Source organism: Lipotes vexillifer, unplaced genomic scaffold (genome assembly GCF_000442215.2).
Source record: "Lipotes vexillifer unplaced genomic scaffold, Lipotes_vexillifer_v1.1 scaffold1097, whole genome shotgun sequence".
NCBI classification, from domain to species: Eukaryota; Metazoa; Chordata; class Mammalia; order Artiodactyla; family Lipotidae; genus Lipotes; species Lipotes vexillifer.
The window spans coordinates 154,593-166,414 of NW_006789244.1; the positions used below are offsets into that span (position 1 = coordinate 154,593).

At 41.2% G+C, this 11,822-nt stretch overlaps 1 protein-coding gene across 1 annotated transcript; it reads left to right on the forward strand.

The window, feature by feature from the left end:
• Positions 1–692: 692 nt before the first annotated feature.
• LOC103073426 (diphosphoinositol polyphosphate phosphohydrolase 3-beta) lies at positions 693–1,299 on the forward strand. Its single transcript, XM_007462431.1, has one exon. The coding sequence runs from the start codon at positions 804–806 to the stop codon at positions 1,296–1,298; it is 495 nt and encodes a 164-aa protein (XP_007462493.1). The 5' UTR covers positions 693–803; the 3' UTR covers position 1,299.
• Positions 1,300–11,822: the final 10,523 nt, after the last annotated feature.

Consider the following 11,822-nt stretch of genomic DNA (forward strand, 5'->3'; position numbering starts at 1 on the left):
TTAGGTACTGTTTTGTCAAGAATACCGAGGATCGTCTTGACAAAACCGGGGCCTTCCTGTAAGTAAGCCGGCACTCTACCTTATGGGTGATGACGAGGACCACACGCACTTGACCGTCCGTCCTGTGTGTAAAACGATTGCGTGTGTGTTTCCTGCAACCTGGTGGGGAGGGTGAGGAGAAACGTCCGGCCGCGCCACAGCCACGTCTGGATCGAAGGCACACGTGGAAGCAAGCTTGGCCCAAGTCACAAGGCGGTGCATTTCACCCCGGGGGCTGCAGATGCCCAGCCCGGAGGTGCGGGGCGCCTGCGCAGTGCGCCCCAGGCGCCGCGCGCTGCGGGAGCCACGAGACCCCCGCCCCCCGCCCTCCGACGGGAACGCGCACGTGCCCGGGGACGCGGACGCGCCCGCGAATGCGCCTCATCTCGCTCAACCCCTGCCCCGTCGGCTGAGGACGGAGGGACGGGGACGCGCACCGGAGACGCGGGTGGGCTCCGCGCAGAGTGGCGGGCTCCGGGGCGGAGGCGGGGATGGGGGCGGGGGCGGCGGCGCCTCCTCCACTCAGGCGTTTGCGCCCGGGACCCCCCGGCCGCGCGGGGGGACGGACCGACTGACGTACCTCGCGCGCCCCCGCCTCCGTCCCCGCCCCCGCCTCATCTTCCCCGAGCTCCCGGGGCTCGCGGGCTGAGACGCCTCTCTCTCCCTGACCCTCGCCGCGGCCCTTTCTCTCGGCAGCACCTCGGAGTCCCTCGGCCCGGTGGCGGCGGCAGCGGGGACCCGAGCAGCGGCGAGCGGCCTCGAGGATGAAGTGCAAGCCGAACCAGACGCGGACCTACGACCCGGAGGGGTTCAAGAAGCGGGCGGCGTGCCTGTGCTTCCGGAGCGAGCGCGAGGACGAGGTGCTGTTAGTGAGTAGCAGTCGGTACCCGGACCGCTGGATCGTGCCGGGCGGGGGCATGGAGCCCGAGGAGGAGCCGGGCGGTGCTGCAGTCCGCGAGGTGTACGAAGAGGCGGGAGTCAAGGGGAAGTTGGGCCGGCTCCTGGGCATTTTCGAGCAGAACCAAGATCGCAAGCACAGAACGTACGTGTATGTACTGACTGTCACTGAGATTCTGGAGGACTGGGAAGATTCGGTTAGCATTGGGAGGAAGCGAGAGTGGTTCAAAATCGAAGATGCGATCAAGGTTCTCCAGTGCCACAAGCCCGTGCATGCCGAATATCTGCAAAAACTAAAGCTGGGCGGCTCCCCAACCAGTGGAAACTCCATGGCCCCGTCCCTGCCAGAGAGCGATCCCTAGTATGTACCGCTCCTGCACAGACTCTTGCTTTCCACCTACCTGACAGTAAATAGTGCCCGGAGCACCCCTGGTGCCGTGTGAGGTCTCACCGGGAGGAGGGAGGCTTCTTTTGTTTCCTTGGCAGACCTCTGAATCACGCTTGCAAACTGTCTCAGTTGCCAGGCACTGTTTTCAGACATTTTGCACGTTTTTCAGATGCTTTCAGAATCGCTTCTTGGTAGCACTGTAACACATTTCGGAAAGCCAAAGCCACATGGGATTTTTTTGGTTTGTTTGTTTGTTTGTTTGTTTTTTATAAAGGTGCCTTAACTGCTGACCCAGTCTTTGGGGGGCGTGTGTGTGTGTACACGTGTATACGTGTTGTGGTTTTGTTTTTTCTTTACAGTTCACACGTGTGTGTGTGTGTCCGTATGTGCACTTTTGGTACCAGTCTTGTGGGGTTTTTGTAGTGAAGGCCTTTAAAATCTAATCACCTTGGTTGTATGGCAACTTCATTAATTTTTTCTCTTAAGTTGTTTTCTCATTCACAGCATTAGCCCTTGTCAGCAAGCCCTTCTGTGATGGGGATTGGTTTGAAGGACCAGTGTTGAATTTCAAAGAAGTATTTAAGGAATTTTACATCATGTGCTCTTTCCACACTGAACAATAATTTTATCTTCAGATATGTGATCTAATTTGCCCTTTTCAGAAATTGCTTAATTCATATGTGGATAATTCGATTTTCAGAACATTTTCACAACTGGTAGTTTTTTACTTCTTACTTGAAATGGCCATTTCCCATTGAGCCTGAATGTAGCTTAGCAAAATATTGTTTTATAGAATAAAGATCCTCCCGGGAAGGTATTGTTACGTACATATCCTGATATGTACATATTATGAAAACTGTATTCTGAGTTTGATTTAGCGTGCTCAACTTCCAACTCCCATTGCTCCTTTCTCAGTGCCCTAGAACAACATGGTTCTCTCATTATAAACTAGTCTTTGAAAGAAAGTTAGTTCACATATTTGAATTCATGATAGTCCACTTAAACTTGTCTGAATACCAGTAGGCAAAGGAATGGAATATTATATGGTAATTACATCCCAGTTGAGTGAGTTAGCCTTCTTGATATTCAGGTGCTACAGAATTCTCAAACTGTCAGGATGCCTGAACAATCTCTCGTGAAGATTTAGGATAAAGGTTTTGTGTCACATGACAGACTTAAAAGCTACCAAATTAAAAGCTCTTACATTTGCATCAGTACTTGTTTGAAATCAGGGATCCTATGTAAGGTGCATAGGTCTGTCTTCTGGAACTACCTTTATTCCTCTAGCCATGTCGGGAGTTAGGTAGTGGGAAAATCTACTTTCTGAAGAGCTCATCAGGGTGGAAAGGTCATTCCTTATATAACGCTTAAGCATTTTAAAAACATCCTTCTAGTAAATAAATAAGGTAGAAAATAATGGTTGTTTAAAACATTTTGTTAGTCCTCAAAGTAACCTGTTTTTAAACACAGTTACTGCTGAAGATTTAATGGAAGTTACCTTTCTTAAATTAATTCATAGCTTACTGTTGTGCAGCATACATACAGAACAGTTGACAAATCTTTACAGCTTAATGAATCTTTATATAGTGAGCACATACATGTAACCAGAGTTCAGATCCAGAAATTAATATTACCTGTAACTCAAAAGCCCTTTGCATTCCTCTTCCTAATCAGTACTCACCCCTCCTATCTTTTAAGTTCTGCTTTTGAACTTTATATTGAATTTTAGAACACATACTCTTTTGTGCTGCCCCCTTGTGTGCTATATGTATTTTGTTCCTCAAAATACTCAGATATTTTTCTCTATTTGGTTGCATTTTAATTCTACAGATTGGTAACATGCTTATATGATTGCTTCTAAAAAGTGGGTTCTGTTCCACTTTCTAAAGAAATTCAGTACCACTCTTTTGAAAACAAATATTATTACACATTCAAGCACAGATAAACAATGTACAAGTTACAGTTCACAAAACATTTTTGGTACTAATGCTATCAAAGTAAACTAAAAAATGAGTGGATTTTTAAAACCAATGACAGTTTTATTATCTGAATTATATCATTTGATTAATTATGGTTATTGTGTATTTTTCTGTTTTTCTCTGCAAAAGTGATATATATTGAATATATATTTGAGTACATATTTTTAATTCCAAACAATCTGACTTTTACTATTCATTCAATCTCAAATAGACCCAAAGATATTTTCCCCCAATAACCTAGTTATTCAAGAAGATTCTTAAATTCTACATTAACAACACAGCAGATATACTGGGTTCTTATTTTACAGATATTTTTGCAGATAAAAACCCCTTCCACCTGAAATGCTGTCACAAATACTTTGGAGCCTTAACTTGTTATTCTTAGAGGTAATAATGCATCATCTTATTTGGTTCTTAAATTAAGTATCTGACAAAGGCAAAAATGTACCATATTCGTATTAACCCGTTATAAAGAACTTAGCCTATAAATATGTTGTGGGTTTGTTTTTTTTGGTTGGTTTTTTTTTTTGTCGTTTTTTGCCAGAAACACTTAGAATATGTCATGCATTTTTTTTTTTTTCGGTACGTGAGCCTCTCACTCTTGTGGCCTCTCCCGTTGCGGAGCACAGGCTCCGGACACGCAGGCTCAGCGGCCATGGCTCACGGGCCCAGCCGCTCCGCGGCATGTGGGGTCTTCCCGAACCTGTGTCCCCTGCATCGGCAGGCGGACTCTCAACCACTGCGCCACCAGGGAAGCCCTGTCATGCTATTTTTTAGGATTGACCGTTAGGTTCATTTAAGTAGTTTTTGTGAAATATTCTCTGGAACCTAGCCTAAAATAGTTTAAAGCTCCAAGATTTCGTTTTTTCTCTTTAAGACCAAGTGTTTCAGGCTAAACAGGTGAGCAGAGGTCATATACAGAAAATGTCTACCACCTCAGCGCTCCAAAGATTGATGTACAGTTGGGATTCTTTTTCCTTCTAAGAGTGTTAAAAAGTCACTTATATGTTGTTTGTTTGGTTTTTCAGCCCTCCCCTTGGTAAAAACGGAGAAAGGGTACTCTCCATAGATAATTGAAGTTTGCAGAAATGAATCAAATTTATTTTCTGCATGTTTAATAAACAGCATATGTTTTCAGCTGCTCAAATACTTTATTATTTTAATGTATAGAGAGAAAACATTAAAGATTAATGTAGATACATAGAAACACTGGAAATAAGTAGTGCTATGTCTATAAAGTATAAAATGTTTTCAAGAAATTGTGTCTGTATATGTACACACACACAAATAATGTATATTTGGGGGGCAGAGCTTTTACTTCCAGGCGTCCCATATGGGGAAGCCACCAGGCACTACCAGAGTTTCATCAGTATTTTCCTGGTAGTTGTCTCCTGATAAACTGTTACACTGTATTTAACAGATTTTATGGGCAAACAGCATTATGAGAAATGGAAAAGTCACTATGGTGACTGAAATAAAACTTGACATTTTTATGAGAGTTTGATGTGATACATCAAACTACATTGGGCTTTGAAGTCAAACAGACCTAGGGTTGAAAACTGCTTCCAGTTTTTGTTAATTCTGTAACTTCAGCCAAGTTATCTAACTATCTGATGCTCAGGGTTTTTTAATATAAAATTGAAGATAATAAAAATAGTTACTTCATAAACTCTTCCTATGAGAAGCCTTTTCTGACCACCTGGGTCAACGTATCCTCTTCTGTGTGTGTCATGGTTCTCACAATTTATTGTACTTCTCTATTTGCATGGCTGTGTGGCCAGTAGACCACAAACTTTTTGATGGGTAGGAACCAGCCTGAATAATTGCCATAAGCTTAGAGTCCAGAACATGGAATTTAGGACTTTTTTATGTCTTAGATGACCACTCCCCCCTTTGCAAAACTTCTGGTATCACTGCTTTCCTGACTTCTTTGTTTTGTAATATATACTGACCTGTAACTCCCTCAGCTGCTGATCCAGATTCACATTGCATCTGCATTAGATAATTCTATGAAGGCTTTCCAAATGCAAAGTGAGTGATGCAGATAATAAACCTTTTGTAAATTTATCAATTGGAAGAATTGTTAAATTAGTAGGAGCCTGCTAATTGTATGTTGGTTTGTTTCTCCAGATGAACAGCAAAGATATCCAGGATTGTTTTGAAAGAGTCATTGATGTGAACCACTGATGAATGGAATTGGCAAGTATAGGTGAGCACTTCCATGTTTCCAAGGAGACAGCTCATCTGGTTTCCCTCCTACATCTTGGGACACTCCTTCCCTGTCTATTCCACTGACTCCTCTTGCCCTGGTGATTGTACTATTGTATGTGAACAGACTCTTATTCAGCACCCGTAGCCTTTTATTGTGCTTTTTTGATATGTCTGCCTTCTTCATTAGACTATGATATCCTTGAGAGCAAGGACCACATTTCCTTACTCTTTGCATATTCTGCATCTGAGACACTACTTGAAATATGGTTGGCATCACTGAAGGTTCTTTGATTCAACTCATATTTTATAATCACTACATGGCAAAACATTCCCCTTCCAATCTGGTGCTAGTAGAGTATATGCTGTTCAGGCACCACGTGTGTGGCTTTTCTGTATCAGGTGTTTCAGAAATTTTTCAAGGCAGTTGTAAGATATTCAAGGACAAGAATTATTACTCATATTTCTAAGTCATACCACACAGTGGCTAGCACAGTTTTAAGACTACCCATCACTTAAGGCAACATTCTGTAGAATCAGTCCTTTGTGTAACAACTTCAGTGTTTTTGTACTGTTGTTAATTTGCTTAAAATTTTATTCAAAAATATCACTTGCTATAAAAGTAACTATAAAAATAAATACAATGAACATAAGATAATGTGCTTTTTATAAAAATTTTAAAATGATATACAAATAACAAATTTAATGTTTTTGCACTGCCCTAACCACCTCTTTCATGTAATCTTAACATCTCTTTGAAGAAAAGATGGTTTTTCTTATTTTTCAGATTCAGTATACTGTATTATTTGATGCCAGAGGCAAAAAGACTGCTATAGGCAGTTTCCAAAGTTAATCATGCCACTTAGTTTGCCTAGGTTTCTTTTGCATCTCTTAGTGATTCAGTTGGCCACAGTTTTCCTCCCCTTTTCCAATACATCAGCTAGCTCCTCATCCCCTCTGGTTTCTGCATGTGAGAATGCAGAGGACTGAAAGACAACTAAATTGTTGTCACTTGGCAAAGGCATTGGGGGAAAAAAAAAAAAACTTCTGTTGCGGGGGGACCGAAAATGAAAGATTTAGAGAGGACTTGGGTCAGCTACCTCCAGGAGATCAACTTTAAGAAAATGACAAAGGTGTTTAGAGGAAGTTTTGTGGAGTTCTGCCATGGGGTTTGTGATGTCAGCACTCTTCCCCAGCTCCCTACAAAGGCCCTAAAGTGGCTTTAATATGGTAGTTTTCTTTCTTTTGCATTGTAAAGCAATTATATCAGGAAAAAAAATGGGCTCCATTTGAGTGTTACACCCTTCCTCATGTTAACAGTGAAATGTATTTATTTATTAATTGTTCCCCCAACCTTTACAGAATTTGAAATAAAAACACACCTCCCCAACATATTGGGGTTTTTTAGGTGTGATATGGTACTGTGGTTATGTTTTTTTTTATTCTTATCTTTTAGAGAAATGTACTGTAAGTTTGACACATGAAGTGATTATGCTACTGATATTTGCTTCAAAATAATCTGAGGGTGGAGTGAGCATATAGTTGAAATTGGTGATAAATTGATAATTATTGAAGCTGTGTGATGGATATTTGGGAGTTCATTATTCTATTCTCTATACTTTTGTATATGTTTGAAATTTTCCATAATAAAAATTGAAAAAAAAATTCTTCAGAGTTTACTTGTAGGCCCCCCTCTACCCCTAAGACTTAAGTAGAGAAGTTTGGTTGGAACATCAATCTACAGCCCAGCTGCCAGACTCTCTCCTCCCCTCCAAAAACCTAGGTTTTGTTCCCGAGCTGACATGTTGGCAGACTTGCTCTTCCCTTAGTGTGAATTCTTTCCTTGGAGGTCTCCCAGTTCTACATGTAAAAAGACTTTTAGTCGCATCACTATGTCAGACATGACCAGAAAGTTTTGAACCACAGTGGTGGACATAAGCTTAGGTTCCACTCCCCATTCTACAATTTACCTTAAAAAAAAATTGAATTGTTTTCCTGATTACAAAATTAATTCATCTTAAGTTCAGAAAATTTGTAAAATTCCCCCCAAAATAAATGAATCAAAAATCACACATGATCCCCCTACCCAGAATAACCAAGTTCAAAAAAATATGTGTGTGTGTGTATATATTCCAGCCTTTTTTCTTTTCAAATATAAACATATATAACCCGGACACAGATGGCACAGGTGAGCCCCTTCCTCCAGAATATTTCCCAAAATCCATGACCCCTTTTGTTAAGCACACACCACACAGGCACCTTGCTGTTCCACAGTTTTTTAGGCTAATGCTCAGGGCTGTCATGGAATTTGTGCTACTTCTTTACTGCACAAGTGCGGCAGGCATGGCACAAAACTTGGGTGTGAAATCCAGACCAAGCTCTCTACCAAGTCCTGATGTAGGGCAGAATAGGCTTGGTTTGGTTTGGTTTGGTTTTTCTTCTAATAATTCCCACACAAACTTCCTACTCACCAAGCACTGAGGCTGGCAGGGGAGGGGGAAGTATCAATTCAGAGGGAGTGCCCCTTTGTTAAATCACACATTGCAATGCATTGGCTAAAAGTAGGCCTGCTACTACCTTGTTTTCCAGAAAGTTCCCTCTGTCTTTTCTGAATCCTCAGCAAGCTACCATGTCTGTAGCCTCTGACCCTCATGTGCTCTTCTGGGGACAGTGATTTTCAACCGGTAAACAAGGACACCACCACTCTGGACTCAGGAAATGGAACCCTGTTCTCACCCTTCTACCTTTTTACCCCAGAATGTGCCCTTATCCATCCCTAATTTCCTACAGTACTCCAGAGACAAGGCCGTAACTTTTGATGAGATTTTATTGAAGATTACCAGATTATGTGAGGCAAAGAACACAATTTACACCTACTGCACAGTTCATATCTTTTCTAGGTTCCATTGCTAGACCAATTCCCTAATGCAGGCTGACTCCAAATGGCCTAGGAAAGTCCCTCAACCCCCCACTCCCCATCACTACCAAAAACCTGAGAGTTTGCAGTTTCAAATCATGGATAAACTCATCCTCACCATGGAGAAGGGAAAGCTGCTCCCACAACTCAATCTCTAAAAAGTACTCAAAGTGTCTCACATTTACCTGAAATCAATGGAATGGATCAAAGGGCTAGAATGTGATGGGTTGGATATAGAAATTCAGTCTCCTATTACTCCAAAGATCATGATTCATGTTAAGATGAAGAAGAACAGGGCTGACAGTATCTTACAGTGAACTCAGTGCTCCACCTCTTCCCAGGATAGTAAACATAGGGAACCAAAATGTCCATCCATGGTCCAAGAAGACTTAACACCCTGCCCCTGTGTAATCCTACACAGCAGTGTGAAAAAGCAGGCAGGACCTCTAGAAGTTTAGACTTCTTTGGGGCCAGTGCTGAGGGCATAGAGGACTTTGAACAGAGTTGGTATCAATTCTCTCTTTTCCTTTTGTCTATGCACTCAAACTTAGACCTCATTTCTTGGGTGTTACAAAAGATAAATGGACTGCAAAATCATTCTTAGTAGGTGGTATCAGCGATGGCATCACAATCCCTAGTGGGCATTTTAGGAATTAACCCAGTACTGGATGCATTCTGTTTAGAGCAAGGAAACTCTTCCCAGGAATATCAATACTTTGCTGCCCAAGAGCACTTGCTGTCCAAGTCTATTTACAATTTTTTTCATAATCCTGAATTAAATCTTAATATGTTATATATGAAGAAAGACCCTCTATCATGTCCCAATCAATAAAGTTTCGAGTCTTTAAGCTGTGTTCTTTCATCTAGCTTTAACCTGGTATATAAATAGGAAAGTATTTGCATTTATCTAGTACCTCAGTCCTTACAATTGGAGCTCTCAGTGTACTGGGGAGACAGATGATAAAACAAGAAATCTCAGCAAAATGTACAGTTTTTATGATAGTGGGGATTCAGTGGGCTCTGGCAGCACATAGTAAACTAACCTAGTTTAGCAGGGATGAGAGATTCTCAGAGAAAGTGCCTTCACCTGAAGGGTGAATAGAGCTTAGCCAGGAGAAGTAGTGGGAGGGTATTCCTCCAGAAGGAGGGAAGAGCAGGTGTGAGGTTCTAGAAGACAGATAAAGTATGATGCTTTTAGGAACAAGAACTTGTTCATTATGTCTGGAACACAGTTTGAGCATGTAGAGAAGAAGAAAGGATCTCCTAGTGATGAAGTCAATGGGGTAAGAAAAAGATTATAGAGGGTCTGATGTGACTTGTTCAGGGATTTGAGGAGAGGAGACATGACATCAATTTGTCTGAAGAATGGAAAACTATTCGTAAAGGGAAAGAAGACTGGTAGTAGTTCAGGTGAGAAATGATGCTGACCTGAACTAGGGTAATTGAGTATATTTATAGGCGTGAACAAATTTTAGAAATTTATAGGGTTTAAAGGGGTATGAGTTGATTAATTAGATGTAGGAGATTAGAGAGAGGTAGATATAGATATATTTAAAGATATCTGGCTAGAGCAACTGAGTTGATGGTACCATTCCCTTAGGTGGAATCTAATAGAGGGAAAGCATTAGTTACGGAGGACTGAGAAGATGAGATTAGTTTTATAACTGTTAGTTTCTGGTACCCAAGGGACATTAACTTGTACATGTCCAAAAGGCCAGAGATACATAGACAAGCAGCTTAGGAAAGAAGAATGAGCTGGAAGTGTAGATTTTGGAATCATCAGTAGATGGATAATAGGTGAAGAGGTGGGTCAAGGTCATCCAGGAGAGGGTGTACAGAGAGGACAGTGAAAATCTCCCTGAGGAATATCAACATTTAAGGGTGGGTGCAGGACTTCCAGAATAGTTGTGTGAGGATCTTGGTGGATCCACTCCCCAGTGAAACACCATTTAATTGGTGACAAATATGTATATACATACACACATATCATACACACACACATACACACACACACACACACACACACATGTTTAAAGTCCCTAGAAATTGTCATAAGGGCATACAGCAAATGGATAAACATTTGTTCAAAAAGATCTACTAAATCTCTGTAAAAACAGAATCTAGCATTTGAGCTATAACCTGTTCCATCTCCCACAGCTCTATGTGACTTTACTCCAGATGTGGATGTGCCCAAGAAGACGAGGGCTCCCTGTCCCCTCAGTTCCTAGTCTAGGGCTATACTTTCATCCCAGGAGGTGGGCACCAGTGTCTTTTATTCCACCACAGTTGCCAAGGCACTATTCCAGGCAAGCCTGGGCTAGAGGACTAACTCCCAATTATAGGGTGAGGGCTTGTCCTCAGGCATGAGAGGCCAGTAAAAGTAGGATCCCAATCTCCTCTGCCCAAGTTCATTTATAGGGTGAAGTTTCTACATGGAGACAGGCAAGCTGAAATAACCAGGTGTTACCATCTCCCCTGAATGCCCAATGGGGTGTTACTACAGGAGAAGTGTCCTGCTATATCCACCCCCAGTTCAGGTATAGTTGTCTGAAGTTTCTCCCTGGGTGCAGAAGCAGGCTGTAAGAATTAAGCACAGCAGCTTTGCCTGAAGGGACTGAATTTATTTGGAAAAGAACCTGGAAATATTTATGCCTAAGGGCATTTTTGAAAAAAACAATGGGGATCTTAATGGTGAGCAATTAAGAGGGGCCTGGTAGTTCCAGGATACTAGTAGCAACAGGGGAACAACACTATAAAACGACTAGACTAATATACATCTAATGACTACTCCACCAAAAAACAACAAAATGTACATTCCACTCAAGTACATGGATCCTTCTCCAAAAAAGACTGTATGCTAGGCCATAAACATGCCTCAAAAGATTTAAAGGATTGAAATCATACAAATTATGAAATCAACAAGAGAGAGATATATGGGAAACTAACAAATATGTGGATATTAAACAATACATTCCTAAATAACCAATGGGTTAAAGAAGAAATCATGATGGAAATTAGAAAATACTTTGAGATGGATACAATCAAAACACCAAAACTTGAGATGCAGCTAAAGCAGTACTATAAAGGATAATTCATAATTATTAATTCCTATGAAAAGAATAGCAAAGTAAACACAAAACAAGCAAAAAGAAAGTAATACAAAAGAATAGAATGAAAATAAATTAAACAATAGAAAAACAATAGTGAAAATCAACAACACTAAAAGTTGGCTCTTTGAAATGATCAACAATCTGTATTATATCCAGAATATTAAGAATATGTATAAGTCAATAATAAAACAAATAATACAATTAAAAATGGGCAAAGGATTTGAATAGACTTCTCCAAAGAAATACACATGTGGACCATAAGTACATGAAACATTATTAGCTAT